This window comes from Pongo pygmaeus, chromosome 8, assembly GCF_028885625.2.
Source record: "Pongo pygmaeus isolate AG05252 chromosome 8, NHGRI_mPonPyg2-v2.0_pri, whole genome shotgun sequence".
In the NCBI taxonomy this organism is placed as follows: domain Eukaryota; kingdom Metazoa; phylum Chordata; class Mammalia; order Primates; family Hominidae; genus Pongo; species Pongo pygmaeus.
In genome coordinates this window covers 72,520,854-72,537,974 of record NC_072381.2, presented here as the reverse complement: position 1 = coordinate 72,537,974, position 17,121 = coordinate 72,520,854, and the positions used below count along the sequence as shown (strand labels likewise).

The 17,121-nt window shown below is 51.3% G+C and overlaps 1 protein-coding gene across 6 annotated transcripts in view; it reads left to right on the top strand.

The window, feature by feature from the left end:
* Positions 1-17,121, top strand: part of COL13A1 (collagen type XIII alpha 1 chain) — a 156,456-nt gene that overhangs the window by 5,904 nt on the left and 133,431 nt on the right. For all 6 annotated transcript variants that reach the window (XM_063670522.1, XM_063670524.1, XM_063670521.1 and 3 more), the window contains exon 2: positions 14,340-14,409. In XM_063670522.1, coding sequence (XP_063526592.1) covers positions 14,340-14,409 — 70 coding nt within the window. The remainder of the gene's footprint in view (positions 1-14,339; positions 14,410-17,121) is intronic.

The following is a 17,121-nucleotide window of genomic DNA, read 5'->3' as shown; positions in this document are numbered from 1 at the left end:
AGACATTATTAATCAATTGCTGCACACTTTCCCATGGAGCTTACGTGCAGCCTCAGAATCCTTTTCAACAGTGTTCCAGGAAGCTGCTACTTACTAGTGAGGGTTGGTGTTCAAGATGAAAAGCTATTTCATAACTCTAGATTTTGTTTTTTAAATAACAGGTGCTTACTGTAAAGGCAGGGAGAATTATTAGAGCTCTGCAGCTTCTCCAAAGGTCTTCGAACTAGCAGATATCTCTGAACAGACGGAGGACCTCAGGAGGCAGCCAATCCTCATAGGAAGGTGGTGGGGAAAACCAAAAGCATCTCAAACACCATTCCATCTGCCCTAAGCACAGCTTTACGGTTTGGTAACTCCCAGAAAGATGTCTTTTCCCCTTCTTCTTAATCACTCTAGACTTGCCCCACTCCCTCTGGAAAGCCTCCTCGAACCACTCCAACCCAATGTGGGCTCTCTCCCTGCTCCAACTGCCTGTTGCTCTTCCTTGGTTGTGCCAGACATTTAGCTCAGAGAAGGAAAATAGACATAGCATGTGTTGTTGGCTTTCCTTATCCCAAACCGTAGCAGATACTACTCATTGCTCAACACACTCTTTCCCATTCATCCTAGGTAGGCCTCAGAATCCTTCTCGGCACAGTCCTCCAGTGGCACGGAGAACGGCAACCCAGGCTGCCGCTCCCGTCCATTAGAGTCAGTGCACAAGAGGAAATCCATTTGCCATTCATGGTTCAACCCAACCACATTGTACAACGGTCTCTCCATGTGACCACACACGACCCAATGACAGCGATAGAGGCATGCTGTCTTGGGTCCCTTATTAAGTCTAGCCCAGGACTTTGCACATAGTAGGCAGCTCTCACAAATTAGCTGTTGATGTAAGGTCCCCCTGCTAGAGGCTGGGGAAAGTTTATTAGTCAGCTCTCCTCGCAACGTCCCCGGCCCTGGACCCAGCAATAGGCGCAGCATTTGCTCAGGGGGTGTTTCTCAGCAACCAGCAGAGGATGAGATGATTGACTTCTGTGTGTCCAGGCTGCATGCCTTGTCCTGGCTGGGAGAGCAGGAAAGGCTCAGTGATGTGTTCCCCACTGGGCAGAGAAGCTGGGGGCACCCACCCCCTCCCATCCTCTACTCCCAAGGTCAGGAGCTTCATTTTTACCTGCCCCAGCTGGCTGCCAAGGTTTTTCTTTACAGAGTCGGGGGGTGGCAAAATGGTGAAGCAGGCAACACCATAGCATTTGAACCCCTGCCACTAACTGTGTGACCTGAGCCTCAGTACCCTAATCAGAAAAATGGAGATGATGACATCCTCCTTATGGGGTTGTTGTAGGATTGAATGAAATCATTTGGCTAATGGCACCTGTAACCATTGCCACCTCTCTCATCATTGGAGGAGGTAATATGGGGCTGCATGCACCTTGTCCACAAATTTTATTAGTAGCTAATACTTATTGAGTTTACACTGTGTATTGAGCTTACACTTACACTGTCTACCAGGGACTATTCAAAGACCTTTACATCTATTGATTCACTAAATCCTCACAATAATCCTATGAAATGGTTACTATTGTTACTATTCCCTTCTTACAGAAGAGATAATAGAGGCACAGAGAAGTTAAGCAACTTTCCCATGGTCACACAGTAAGTGAGTAGCAGAGCTAGGCCTTGAAATCAGGCATCCTCAGCCTTGAGGCCTAGCCTCAGAGCTAGGCCTTGAAATTGGCCCAGAGCTGGCATCCTCAGCCACTAGGATATACTTGTCTGTATGAAGTACCATACCTCTCTAACTCTGCTGAGGCCAGTCAAACCAGCCAGGGGCTGGGGATCTGTTCAGTTTGGTTTGGCTCCCAGAGGCAGTGTTCACTGAACTGCCGTGGCATCAGGGCCGCACCACCATCTTTGTTGTAAGAAAGACATTGTGAGTGTTGCTAATGACATCAGGCCTTGGTGATGAGTACCCTGAGGGAAGCCCTTGTTCAGCCTTGGCCTCTGGAATGCTTGGGCTCCCCAGGGTGGATGGGTTTGTTCTTGTCTCTCGGACTCTGAACTGTCCACTAGGAAGCTTAGCAACAAATCTAGGGTTCAGCCAGTGGCAAAGGCTTTTGTATGAGCCTTGATCCCAGATCCTATTTGATCACTCCGCCTTTGCTGTTCTTCTACCTTACTGTATAGTGTCTGTCTGTCTGTTTGTATCAGCTGCCTGAATGCTCCCTTTTAGAGCCAGAGAGGGGTAAAAGATCTGAAGTAACTAAACATTTTAAAGTTACTCTACCCCCCTTCTCACTGATCCAGATGTCCTCAAAGGCTTGCACTTGTACGGGTGATGCTGGTTGCATTAGAATCACCTGGGGAGCTTTCAAAACACACCAGGCCAATTGTTCCCAATACCTGCTGCAGATGTCTGTGGGTAGGGCCTGGCTGTAAGTGTCTAAAGAGCTCCACGGGTGATTGTGTTCTGCGGCTGGGCCTGGCAGGCCCTGAGAATGAGAGAGAGAGAGAGAGACAGAGAGAGACAGAGAGTCTGTGTGGCCCAGTGCCTGGAGCTTCCTGTGCAGTGAAACCCAGACTCCCTTACCCGGGTCCCAAGCAGTGCTCGAGGGGCTGAGGGGCAGTGATGAAGCTCACGGTGAGATGTCAACAAAAGTCTCTGTGTGCACTGGGAGGTTTGAAGAAGGGCAAGTAGCAGGCTTTTTGCTGTTGTTTTCCAAAAACAAAATCAACTGAGGTTTGCCCTCCAGGAAGCCTCAGAAATCTTTCTCCCACCTCTTTGGGTTGGGTTCTGCCCCTCCCAGAAACAGTCTATTGAGCCCTCAGTCAGAGGGAAGTCAGCAGGCTTCTCTAAGGGAAACTGAGGCCTGGGTCTGGGGAGGCTAGGGTGGATGGGGTCACCAGCTGCGCTGGGTGTTGTCTGGGCCACTGGCAGCCCCCAGCAGCAGCCCCTGCTGACACTCCCGCTCTCCCATCCACAGCCCTGGGTGTGGGGCCTCCTTGCAGAGACACTGTCTGTGGCGGAAGGGGTGGGCCTGCTGGCAGGGGGTGCTCCCCTGGTCCTTCAAAGAGCAAGGGCCAGCCGAGCACAAAGGGGCAGAACTGCCTGCCAGAGAGGCTGGGCATGGCCTTTGAGGGGACACTGGGCCCCTGTCTCCCTGCCTGGTGGCTATTGTAGGTTTTCCTGAAATCTCACATGGCTGGGGCCCATGTAGGCTGGGCCTCTGCCTCCTTGGCCCTTTCCCATCCTCACTCCCACCCCAGCCTTCCCTGCCTCCTCAAGTCTTGGTCATTTTCCTTTGAGCATTCGTCCAGGCATTTCCCTCTGCCCACATGCTCCTTCCTCCTGTCCACCGCCTCCTCCCTTCAGGCTCTTCGATTTATCTGTTCTTTGGGTTGCAGCAGGAGAACCTTGCTGCCCCTAAAGGCTGTTGTGGGGCCTGAGCTTCTGCCATAGAGGGACTTTGCACCCGCTGCCCTCTGTCAGGCTGCAGATGCTCTGTGAAGGCACTTCTTTAGCACCAGGTCATGCTTTGATAAGGTGGCCTGTAGGGCAGGTCAGAAAGGGTGACCTCTCGGGACAGGGGTGTGGAAAGGGGGCTGGGTTAAAGAGGAATTTGCCAGGGCTCTTCCAGCAATAGCTTCATCCACCTCCCGCTGAACTGGCACTTGAGGTTTCCTGGAGTTGGGGGAAGCTCTGTGACATGGGAGGTCAGAGGGTGCTCCTGACACCTCCAGCCTCACCTGACTCCATAGAATCAGGAAGGGCATTCATAAGTCAGGTGCTCCTCTAGGAATTTCCTACAACAGCCTTGGTCCTCAAGCTTACACACCTCAGTGATGGGGAGCTCACTACCTTATATGGCTGACTGTTCCATGGTAGGACATCTCTGGCTCTTAATGTCATCAGAGGCCCAGCCAATCTCTACACCCACCAACCCACAACTCCAGCATGTCTTGAAAGCACCTCAAACTCTACATGTCTAAACTGAGCAGGAAATCCACCCCTCACCAGCATCCCTTCATATGTGAGCATAATGACCTCCAGCCACACCCACCCTGGCCCTCCTGCCCACACCTTCTCAGCCTCTGCAGACCTGTCCTCTCCTCTCCATCCCTGCCTGCCCTCCCCAGCCCGAGCTGCCCCCCTAACTCATCTGCTCTCACCGATGCTGTCCTGACTGTCTTATCCACACAGCAGCCAGAGGGGACCTTTTAAAAAACTAAGTGCAATCACGCCATCTCCCTGATTAAACTCTTCGGTAACTCCCTACTGCTCTCAGGCTAGAGACCGCATTGCTAAATGCGACCCATGTGGCCTTCAGGTGCAGCCCTTGTCACTCTCTCCAGCCTCATGGCTCACCTGCCCTTGCTTCTGGAGTCCAGCTACATGGAGGCACGCTGTCAAGGCTAGGAGCACAGACTCTGGAACCTGATTGCTGGGTTCAAGACCAGCTCTGCCAATTACTGGCTATGTGACCTTGGGCAAGTTATTCAAGCTCTCTGTTGCCTTAGGTTATACCTCTGTAAAATAAGGGTAATGATAATAAGAGTACTTTTATGAGGGTTGTTTTTAGGATTAAGAAAAGTTAAGATATAAAGTGCTTTGAGTAGTGACTGGTACTCCAGTAATAGATCATCCAATCTCCTTGAAAGAGCCAAGTTTCACCTCTCACAGGCATAGAGTCAAGGTGTGGGCTCTGAGCAAGGCTTCCTGGGTTCAAATTCTGCCTCTGTCCTTCCAGGCTGTGTGCTGTCTTGCAGGTTACTTGGCCCCTCTCTGTCTTAGTTTCCTCGCTCACGAAATGGGTTGCAGTGAGTGCTGGATGAATTAACGTTAAGCTGGTGCAAAAGTAATTACTTTTAATTGCCATTAAAAGTAATGGCAAAAACTGCAATTACTTTTGCACCAACCTAATCCATGCAAGATGCTTGCCTGGCTCCTAAGAAGCGCATTATTGGGTCAGCTTTCAGCCTCTCCCCTGTGCCTGGGCCCCTCACCTGGTGAGTTACTGCTCAGCTTCAGATCTTGGCTCATGTCTCACTTTTCTGCCATGAGCCAGACTAGTCCATGCCCTGGCTGGCTCTCAGCTCCTTGCCCCTTTTGGCCACAGCTCTGATGACAATGGCTGCTCCACATTGATGTGTGGTTTGTAGGCTCTTCTGTTTCCCTCCCTAGAGTATAAACTTCCTGGGAGCAGCCTCAGTGTCTGTTTTGCATAGCAAGGTTCCCAACGTTAACCCCTAGCACATTGTAGATAGTCAATACCCATTTGTGAAAGGCAGGAAAGGAGGAAAGAGGTCCCCAACATTCACCCCAGGACTTCTTTGTGGTGGGGGGCCCCTGCCTTATCCTGCACCAGGCCCAGAGATGACCCCTGAACCCCTGAGATCCTTGAGGTCCTGGGCCCCTTGCCAATCTGCCTTCCACGTACACCATCAGTTCTGGGGCCTGGCTCCTTGACTCCCTGTGGCAGCAGCAGGGCCTTGGGTTAGCTAGAAGGAAGGACTTTTTCATATGAAGGCTGCAAAGCTCATATAGGAGTATGTGCCTCCTGTCCCTGACTTTTTTCCTGAACCAGAGAGCCTGGTGCCACATCTGTCTGTGGTTCTGGTGAGACAGGGAGGCAGAGAGAGACAGAGACAGTATGTGGTATCTGAAGGACCCGCAGGCCCCTGTTTCATGGCCCTGGGAGTCTGTGATCAGGTGCCAAGTCCAATGCACGAAGAGAACTGTTGAGGTAGGGAGAAGACAGCTCCTAAGGCAACCCTGTGGCGCCCCCTCCCTGTCTCCAGCACACAGGCCCCTGCAGCAGCCCATGCAAGTCCAGTTCTGGTGGGTGTGGGTTGGATGTCTTGATTTCCTCCACTTTGATTTCACCCTGCCAAGCTGCCTGTGCCCTAGGGCATGTGGCTACATGTGGGCCTGTCCCTTTAACCCCTTCTGTGGAGCCAGCCCTCTCCTGCAGTCCCTGGGATGTGTAGCCCTTGGAGCCAGCACTGAGCAGCCAGGTCCTGCCTCTGTACCTCCTCACGGAAATGCCCTCCCTCCCCCATGCCCATTTATCCCAATTCTGCCAAAGCCCGCCTCCTCCTGGGACCACAAGGATGAGTCCTAGAGGGTTGACCTAAAAGTAAGTAATTCGGTTCGAGTGTGGATCAAGACATCTGACCTGGGCCCCTGACATCCGAGGGCCAGCTCAGTCTGCAATGGGGCAGCCAGCCCAGCAGCAGTTATGCTGCAGGATGATCAAAAGTCCTCCAGCAGATGGGATCAAGCCCCCGCCCTGTGCCAGGCATTGTGATCAGAGTGCTGGCACAGGGACCGGAGCTTTGCCTACTGTGGTCATTTCATTGGGCACCTCCTCTTCCTTCAACTCCTAGTTCTCAGGGTCAAAAGGCAGGGCTGCAGGTCAGACCCTCCTCACTCACCCTCCCCTTCCGGAAGAGGGGCTCTGAGTTTCCCAGGAGGAGGAGGGACATGGCAAGTGCAGGAAACTTGACCACTTGTCGCAGAGGTGTATGCCATGGAGCCAGGGCAGCAGGGGTCAGGCCAGCCTCATTACAGCAGGTGGGAGGAGGCAGGCCTGGCACTGGCTCAAGAGAGAAGTGGCCTTCACCTGGCCACCAAACAAAACAAGCTGGCAAAACAGGTGCTCACCCTCCTCACATCTGGATACCTCTGTTTGTTTTCTGGCCTCATCTCATTTTATCCTGCCAGCTGTCTTGTGTAGTCTAGCAGATCACTTAGATTATCTCCATTTTATGGATGAGAAAATCAAGGTCCAGAGGGGTTATAGATTTTGCTTAAAACACAGTTAGTAGGAGAGTTGGGACTAGACCCCAAGGCTCTGGCACTCCCAAGTGTAGTCAAGCTGATATGATACGATTTTAGCACTGCCAAGCTCTGCCTATAATAGATGCTTCAATGGAGTTTGGGGGCCATCTGTGCCAACCCAAAAGACAGTCCCACTCCAGCCTCCAAGGGAATAGGAGGTATGCACTAATAATATCAAAAATCAATTATTAAATGATATTTTCCACCTAAAGTGCTTAGCGCAGTGGCTGATATATGGTGTTCAATGTGCATAGCTGTTATAATTAATATTAACTCTTGTTTAATAATTCAACCCAAAATTTATAAATGCTCCGTGGTTTCCCAGGCACTTGCCTCTGCGTTATCTCATTCAGTCTCCACATCGGCACTCAGGAGGCTGGCAGGGGGTAGTGGGTCATATCCTTATTTTGTAGATTCCCCTGAAGGGACGTGCCAGGCTCAAGGTCACAGCTGCAGGTCTCACCTGGCTTCTCCCTCTGGGCTGTGTCTATGCCACAGCTTGGACCCACCCCACATATTGCAGAGGCCCAGGTTGAGCTAGGACCCTTTAAGAGCCCTGAGGCTGAGACATAGGGAGGGAGTGTTCCCTAAACCCAAGGCCAGGCTGGAGCCACATTCTCTGGGAGGAGTGAGTAGCCGCCTGGCATTTTCCCTTTGATACTGATACAGGCATTTTAATAGCTGCGACCGATCAGGCGGGTGATGTTTCAGCTCTGGCCACATAGGGCATTCCAGGAGGCCCCGGCTGCCAGCAGGGGCAAAACAGGAAGGCTTCTCTGCCCAGGGTAGCTGAGGGTCCACCCTAGGGCCTCATCTTGGGGGTGTCTCACCATGGGTCTCAAAGTCAGATGTCAAGGGGGCCAGGCTGGTGGCCTAAGCAGGTGAAGCTGGTTTTGGAGAGAGAGTACTTTGGTAGCCTAGATGGCGCATATCCATACGAAAGGGGCAACCACCACACAGCACCACCTGATCGTACATGCTCAGTGTTGCCAGGTCTCCCATCATGCAAGAGAGACCAGAACTGGATGTGAAATCTCCTGATGTGTGAACAACCAATATTTATTGAGCACCTACTATGTGCTAAGCCCTGTTTTAGGCGCAGTGAATAGAACAGAACAGAACAAAGTATCCAGGTCCTTGTCGAACTTACATTCTAGTGCTACAAAGAGACAATAAGTAAGATAAATAAGCAAAAAAAAAAAAAAAATCCTAAGGAGGAAATAAAACAAGGGGGTGTGCTGGGGGAGGAAGAATTTTGGGGGAAGGGGTGCAGGAGGTGAGGAAGGCCTAACAGCAAGCCAGGTAGGTAGCTGGGAAGAGAACACCCAGGCAGAGAGCCCAGTAAGTGTGAAGGCCCTGAGGAAGAAGAAAGCCCAGCATGTATGAGAGCTTCAGAGGCCTGTGTGATCACCCTGGCTGCCGTGTTGAGAAAGGTCTGCAGGGGCACGGGCAGAAGTCGGGCATTCATTAGAAGGTTATCACAGTAATTAGGCCAGAGATAACGAGGTTTGGACCAGGTGGTAGTCATGGAGGTGGTGAGAAGGGATCAGATATCGGATGTGTCTGGCACGTAAAGAACAGGAATTGCTAATGGAATGGGTGTAGGGTGAGAGAAATAGACATCAATGATAATCGTGAGGTTTTGAGCAACTGGTGGGAAGGGAAAGTTGATGGTAGGGGCAGATCCAGGGAGGAGTTGGGAGAGTCTATCAGAAGCTCAGTTTTGCCAGGCTAATTCTGAGATGCCTATGAATGGCCGTATCAAGCCGGCAGCCAGATAGATGCATCTGAAGTTTTGGAGGAAGGTATAGGTTGGAGGGCGTCATCCTGCGTAGATGGCTTTGAAGCCATCAGACTGGATGAGCTACCCTAGGGAGCCAGTGTCAGCCTGGCTGAGAGGAGGCATGAGGACTGTCCACCAGATTTGGCAACCTGGAGATCATTGGCAACCTGCAGGACAGTTCTTAGGGGACAGTAGGGGAACAGCCAGGTAGGAGTGGTCCAGGAGAGATGTAGGAGGCAGCAAAGGTTGTCATCCAGGAGTTTTTCTAGGGAAAGAGCTAACCAGAGTCAAAAGAGGATTATTCTTCTCTTTTCCGTTTTTATGCTGGGAACAACAACAGCATATTTGCATAATGATTCCGTGAGGGTGGGCTAACTACAGCTAAATCCAGCTTGCAGCCCATTTTTGTAAATATATATTTTTTATGGGAACACAGCCACACTGATTTGTTTCCAAACTATGGCTGCTTTGGCCTGCGATGGAAGAGTGGAGTAGGTGTGGCAGAGATCATGTGCCTCACACAGCCTCAAATATTTATGTTTGCCGGCCCCTGATGTAAATGATCCAATCTAGAGGAGGGGATTGATGAGGCAGGAAGGCAGGGGACTTTCTGGCGACAGGAGGGGTTGGCCCTCCTGGAAGCACAGATGGGGAGCTCAGGAGGAGAGAAGGGTGCTGGCAGGCGCAGATGCAGATGGACGGCACGTGTAGTGGTAGCTGCCTCTGGAAGCCCTCTTCTGCCTGCTTTTCTTCTCAAGGTCATCAGTTGACAATGAAGTTGGGGGAGGGGGCGTTGGTGGTCTGGGGAGAGGAAGTGTGAAAACTCCCAGGACAGTGCAATGGTGAAGGGTTGAGGAACCTCAGAATGATTGCTGGGCTTCCGTTTGAGATCTGGATCATGAATTTAAAGTAAGATCAGTCGGCGAGGTTGTGTGTTTCTCCCCCTTTACCCTGCTACCTGTGTGCAGGGGTGGGGTAGGAGGAGACGTTGGATCTAGCCAGGCTTGTGGCTTAGTGAACAGGGCAGGTGTCAAGGCAGTGGAGGGTGCAGACAGGAGGTGGTGATAATCACTGGCCACAGAATTTGAGCCGGGCACAGAGGGAAGTGACACATGGTGGTGATGGACAGTAAAAAGTTGGTAGGACCCGCAGGTTGAAGGCCCTGTGAGATTCAAGGGTCCCTGGGGCCGGGGTGTTAGGTCCTTGGGAAATGGAGATCCGTGGGCAGAGTGTTGAAGCCTAGACTGTGGATGGGTCATGGTGCTGTTGAGATTTAATACTCTTTCAAAATAAACTCTGGGCAGGCCAAGAAAACACTTACACCCTGAACTGACCTGGTTTTCTAGCTGTGCCTGTGGTAGCTTTGCCTGCTCAGATGTCTCCATCCCCTCCAATCAAGGCTCCCGATTTCCGGGTCCACCTTTCCCACCTGCCTTCTCTCCCAAACTCCAGAGCTGCCCATGCCTACCCTGCTGGGCTCCACAAACTCGCCATCTTCCTGCAACCTGCTCTTGCCGCTGTTATGTCCTAGGGGTTATGTCCTAGGGGTGGCATCTTGGCTGCCCAAGGCAGGGCCTGTCTCCCACCACCACCCCAAATCCATCCAGTGCCCAGTTCCTTCTTCCTCCCACATCTCTCCATTGGGTGATGACCATGACATCCTCCAGAGAGGACCTCAGCCCAAGTGGTCTCACTGGTCTATACTCAACGGGCTGCTGGAGTGCCCTTTATACCACCCAAATTTGACCACATGACCTCCTTGCTTAAAACCTTTGAATGGTTCCTCCATGCTAGAATCCTTACCTGGGCACACAAGGCCTGGTTATTAGTCATGGTTTTCCAGAGAAACAGAAGCAATAGGCTGTATATAGATGCACAGAAAGTGAGTTATCAGAAGAGATTGGCTCATGTGATTATGGAGATGAGAAGTCCCTTAATCTGCCATCTGCAAGAAAGAGGCCCAGGAAAGCCAGTGGTGTAGCTCCGCTTAAACCTAAAGGCCGGAGAGCCAGGAGAGCCAATGGTATAAATTCCAGTCCAAGCCTGAAGGGCCAAGAACCAGTTGCGGTGCAGCGGGAGTCGATGTTCAAGGGCAGGAGAAGATGGATGGTCCAGCTCAAGCAGAGAGAGCAGAGTCTCCCTTCCTCTACCTTGTTCTACTCGGGCCCTCAACAGATCAGATAATGCCCACCCACTATGGTGAGGATGCTCTTCTTTCCTGAGTCTACTAATTCCAGTGCTAATTGACATACCTAGAAAGAATGTTTTCCCAGCTATCTGGACATCCTTAGCTCAGGCAAGTTAACAGATAAAATTAACCCTCACAGCTCCCACTCCCGACTCAACACCCAGGCCCTCCAAAGTCTACAGTCACCTGCACACATCTGAGTATGCTTCTCCCACACCAAGCTCAGCTGTTTGCTGATGGACTGTGACCCATTCTGTATTTTGCAGTCTCACAATTAGTAGAAAATAAATATAGGATCTATTGAACAAAAGCATTGAACTTGAAGTTAGAGGACCCAGAATTAAGCCCTCTGTGGTTTACTTGTTCAAGGCAATTCCCTTTCCCTTTCTGGGACTTAGTCTCCTGGATTATACAATGGGGCTGACTTCTAGCCTGCCTGTTGCACAGGTCAGTGATGAGGGTCAGGTGAAGCCTCAGGAAATGTGAAAGTCGCACGGAGGTCTGCCTTAGGTTGGGTTCCCAAGGGAACAGTCTCCAAAGTGGAGGTCTTCAAGTAGATGACTTACTTATTTGACTTATTGGCGTCAACATAGAAGGGGGGGTGAGGGAAGCAGAGTTGGGCAGAGGAGGGGCTGAGCTGTGATACAGTCATGACAGAGGCCCCAGCTGGTCCTGTGGGAGCTCCGTAGCTGGGGTGGCCCTAGAGTCAGTCCAAATCGAGGCAGGGGGCCAGGTCTGCATTCCTCCCATCTATCAGTAATTGAATATGGGTTGCCTTTGAGGGAGAGTGTGACCCTGATCAAGGCTGCTTCTTTGAGCTGAGAGCAGCTCCCAGAAAGAGGCTCAGCCATCAGCAGCCAGCACTCCCAACAGCTAAACCACTGGTCTAATCCTGGGAGCCTGGATGGCCCACCACAGCACCCACGAGCTGTGGTGCTTTATGGCTGTCAACAAGCCCCAGAACCAGTGGCAGGGATCCATGTTACACATTCAAAGTCTCTGCCCCTGCCTTAATGACCTGCCTTCCTGCCCCCCACATTCCTATGCCCTGTCCTCACTCAGATCACTCCAGCCACACTTCACCCCTTCCTGTTCCTCAGATGCTCCATGCACAATCCTGTCTCTGGGCCTTCACCTCTGCTGTTCCCTCTGCCTGGAACACACTTCCTCCAGATACCAAAGGATTCATTTTCTTACTTCCTCCAGATAGCGCATGACTCATTTTCTTACCTTCCTCTGGGTCTTTGCTCAAAGTCCCCTCAAAGAGAGACCTTCCCTGACCCCCTGGTATAAAAAAACCACCTTCCATCACTCTCTGTCCCTTTGCTTTAGTTTATTTTTCTCCCAGCATTTATCACTGCCTGTTACATATTTTTTGTTTTTCTATTGATTTTTTCTTCCACAAGAAGTTATGCCCCTCTAGGGGTGTGCCCCATGGGGATGGAGCAGGGGTGCCACCCACTCATGCCACAAGCTGTGTCTCCAGCCCAACCCTGTGATGGCAGCTTGCTCAGTGCTTCTGCTGAGTGGGTGACAACTCTGATGGTTACAACCTTTAGCCAAAATGCTGCCGACTCCTCTGGTCTTCGCTTGTCAGTCATTTAGCAGACCTGTGTCATGCGCCTTCTGGGTGCCAGGCCCCCAGGTGATTGGTGGGGAGGGATGTGGAGGCAGGTTCATACAGTCCCTTACAGGAAAGCAGCATTCATAAGCCAGGCTCAGAGCTGGCTATCACCAGAGGGGCTGTCACCAGACTCTGGCCTGGGGGCTCATTTGTTTGCCCAGCGGCCGCTGTGCCCACCTGTACCTTGGCCTCAACATCCATCCTCCTAATTGTTACTCAGCCTCACCTTTCTAAGTGAGGGTCCCCACTTTGGGGTGTTTCCCCTCTTCTGGTCTGCCTTGATCTCGGCCCCCTTCTGCTCTCAGAGCCCCCCATCCCATCTGTCACTGTGTTCCCTCCCCAGGCATTTGTACTCGCCTTCCTCCAGCAGGTGGAGCAGGCTTTGTGCCAGGAGGCGTGAGTTCACACCTCAGATCCACTACATCCTGGCTGTGTGACCCTCAGCAAATCACTCCGCTTGCTCTGAATCCTTGTGAAGCTTTCTGACCTTCCCTCCCCACCCCCAAACCAGAGGTGATACCACCCTTATGACACCTCCCATATTACTTTCTTTACCTCTATTGTGGCCCACACTGAGTGACAAAATTGCACAGTAGTGAGGAAGCAAATAGCTCTGGCTGTCATCCTAACTGGTCAACCTTGTCAGGGTGGGCACTACAGTACATCAGGTGCAGTCAGTCCTGGCCAGCCAGAGCACAGGCTTCATGCAGCCAGATCTGTCAGTTAGTTTTTCAAGAGAAATTATAAATGCAGATCTGCACCTGAAACCACCCACTTCAAAATATTGGCAACAAATTCCGTAATAATGATTTAAAGCTCACTGTGGGAACCAAATAAAATACATTGAAAGGTCTATTTGGCCCTGGGGCTACCAGCTTCTTATGGCTGCATGAGCATCAGAGTGTGGATTTGAATCCCAGCTCTGTTCCTTACTTCAACCTTGACCTTGGCCAGGTGCAGTCTCCTCTCTGTGCTTCAAGTCCCTCACCTGTGAAATGAATATGGTAATAGCTAACATTCATTGAAAACTTCCTGGGTATCAGGTGCCATTCTTTCTATGCATTAATCTTTCTAACTTCACAGTAATCCAATGAAGTGAGGACTCTTATTAGCCCAGAGTCTGAGAACTGTGTGTTAGTCCAGTCAGCCTGGCTCTAGAAATATCTCTGTTAACTGCTAGTCTGGCCAACTTTGTTGCAAGAATCAAGTAAGAGTCCTTACGAGACCCTTGTCACATTGCCCTGTGCAGTGTAAGCCTGCAGAGTTGACACACAGGGGCATCCTGCATGCATGGTCATTACGCATGCCCTTCTCCACTTGCCACCATGAACATGACAACTCCTCGAGGCTCGGGGTGTTCTACCTCTCTGATGCTCCCACCTCTCTGGGACCTTCCAGGTTGGCTCAGTGATTTGAAGGGAAGTGAGAAAGATATTTGGTGGAGGGGTGCAGAGAGCCTTGCCATCCCCCTACTCCTGCACCCCTGCCCAGCCTGCAAATGCTAGCTTTGTAAGGGACACCAGAAGAACAGAAGGCACTGTCCCTGCCCAGGGGTCCATCAGGAGTCCAGTCCAAGGCAGGAAACAATTCGCAGAGAGCTGAGAAAAGCATGTCATTGTGCACATAAGCGTGAGGTGCAGGAAAATGCAACTGGTTTATAGGGTCCTGTGTTTGGGGTTAATTTCTTTAAGAGTGCTCCAAAGACATCAGACACTGTGATTACCAGGATGGGCTTTCTTGTCTGCTTCTTATTACCCAGATGCCTGGTGGCCAGTGGAAGGCCATTAACTGCCTGTCTTTGATCCAGGAAGAGTTCTGCCAGTTCCCCCTCTTCCTGCCCTCCTCATCAGCCCACAGCTGCTTTCCAGGGCTTGGTGTCTATGAGCTCCTGGTGACTCCTCTTGTCTGTCTCCTTGTACAGAAATGGAAGCTCCACTCAAGGAGGCGCCGGGAGGCCCCAAAGACATCTCCAGGATGTAACTGCCCACCAGGTAAGCAGCCCTGCAAATAGGTGACCGTGGATGTTCCTAAGACTGAGACCAGAGGCTCTTCCTGGTGGCCATGCTCTAGCTACACCTCACTCAGGCCGTCACTTTTCATTTGAAAGACAGGAGTGACAATATCTGTGGTTGCCTTCCATCTACTCACAGATTGGCCTGCCTGCCCCGCATCCATCAGTCCACCCACCATTCATTTGTTCATAGAGTATTTTATAGGCCTGATACTCTTTGAACCAGGTTGTGGTGAAGTCAGATAAGATGATGGGCATGACTGTTTTGAAAGTTATGAAGTGCTATGCAGCGTCAAAGGGACCATCGGCCCCCCAGTGGGGGGCACCTTGCTTGCTGTGTTCATCATTGTGTCCCCAGCTTCCCAGGTATACTAAAATGTTTGCTACCTGAATGAATGACCCCATAATTGTAAGACCTTATTTTCTATAGCTAGCCGGATTAGGGCAATGTGTGTTCACTATATGGCCTCTAGGCTACATGCAACACACACATGCTTCCGTGCAAGGAATGAAGGCACAAGCCAAAGGTTGCAAGGTGATACTACTTAATACAGTGAACTGGTCTAATCTAGAACAAAAATCTGCTTTTGCCACTTACTAGCTCTGTATGGGCGGACCCCTGACCTGTCTATTCTAGTGCTTTCCTCTGTATCCTTGGGCCTGCTCCTCAACTGTGTCTATTCATCTGTGTAACAGCTGTGTACTAAGGACCTGCTGGGCACCATGCAATGCGTCGGGTTCAAGTGCATTGTCCACCATGAATGCAAATGATAAGTTACAGCTTATGAGAACTTTTCTAGGTACCTGTTATTGTTAAGCCATGAGAATGACAGATGAAGAAGTTTCACTGTTTCCCTGAGGAACTAGAATGCACTGTACCTCTTTAGAGGTGGGGAAGGAAGGCCTAAAGAAGAGTTGGGGGAGACAACGTATCACATTTAAGTAATGGCAGAGAGTTTTGGTCTGCTACTGGACTCTGCCAGCTCAGCGTGCGGCCTCCTCGATACCCACAGTGGCAGGTGGCACTGGCAGGGTGCTCACTGGGCTCTCTGGCAGGCCCTCCTCTGGCCCCGGAAGCCGAGGGACCCAAGTAACCCTCACCCAGGTCCCCAAGCCAGGGAAGAGAGGCTGACAGATGTTAAGCATATGGGAAACAAGGGACTGCATCTGCTGGAGAGTGAATGGGCTGGGTGGGAGTCACAGTTCCGGGATGCTGCCCTGGGAGACAAGGAGACCATGAAAAGATTCAGCTGGACCCGGTGAGAAGAGGGTCATCCGGGTTAATTAAAAGGGTGTCCAGAAGCCCTGGGAAGCTCCCTCCTTCCCTCTGGGGCCAGAAGATTGGGCCCGGGGGTCTGGGAAAGCTTTTGGGAGAGGAATGCCAAGATTAATGAGATGGGGTGGAGGCGAGGGTTGGGTGATGGGGCCTGGGCAGAGAGACTGTTCGCATCAGGGCTCATGGGACACCCCATGTTTCCAAGGATCATGTCTGTTGCCCTTTTAACTCTTGGGCAATGACAACCGATTTTTGCTCAGCGTATAGAATGCTGGTCAAGGGCAGGATATTTGAAGCCACAGAAGATGTAGGTTTGAATTCCATCTCCAACATGGACCAGCCTTATGACCTTCAGAGAGTTATTTAACCTCCTTGTGCCTCAGTTGCCTTGTCGGAAAAACAGGGACAATAGACATCGGCAAGGTAGAGATTCCTTGAGATAATCCTGGGAACTACTTAGCATCTTCTCTGATTCCTAGTAAGCACGATTATTATTATTTTCTCAACTGCCTCTCGCACATCAAAGATGCAGAGAAATCCTTATCAAATGCCATGTCCTAGTGTTGGGGGCACATTTGTGGCCAGGCAGAGACTTGCCTTTCTCCCTTCCCTGCCTTATTGGGGAAAGCACATCAGTCGTCCGATGGCCTTCAAGTCCACCGTCAGAGTGGGTGGCTGTCAATAGGTTTGAGTGCCTCAGAAAGTCGGGCTCAGGTAGTCCTGGGAGGCTGGGAGCTGGGGAGGAATGTGGCAGGAGGGGAAGGACATGGAAGAGTGCTTCTCTTCTCCCTGCCTGCTGGGAGTGTGTGTGGAACCCACGGGTCCTGGGCAGTGAGGAAAAGACCATGAAGCAGCTCAGAGGGTCAGGGGAGGACGAAACGCCATGGGGAGAAGAAAGGGCTTGACACTGGTCGTCTGCGGGGAGGGGACAGCAGCAGGGACGGAGTTGGCCAGGCATAGAGGAAGAGTGGGCAGGGGCTCCTGGAAGGGATACCCCTGCATGTTGAGAATTTCTTAGAAGGCAGTTTGGCCCAAAGCATACATCAGAGCCAGTGGGCAACGCCTGAAGAATTTAAAGAGAAGGCCCCAAACTCAGGCAAAATCAGAGGGGACTAAGATGCTGTTCCGGCCTTTCGTAACTGAGGCAGGGAACGACTGGAATGGCCACACGGAAGCATCGCACATCATGGAATCACAGCAAAATCTCCTAGGATGGGCTGGGTCCTGCTGGATCCCCTGCCCTGCCTCTCTCTGACTGACCTGAGGCTTCTCATGCCTTGGTACAGTAACCTCCTCAACACCAAACCCAACCTATTATAAATAATAGCAGTTACTGCCGATGTGTCCCACTTGAGCAACTACTATGTGCCAGGCACAGGACTGAGCACTTCATGTGCATTGGTAACCTTCCTCAAA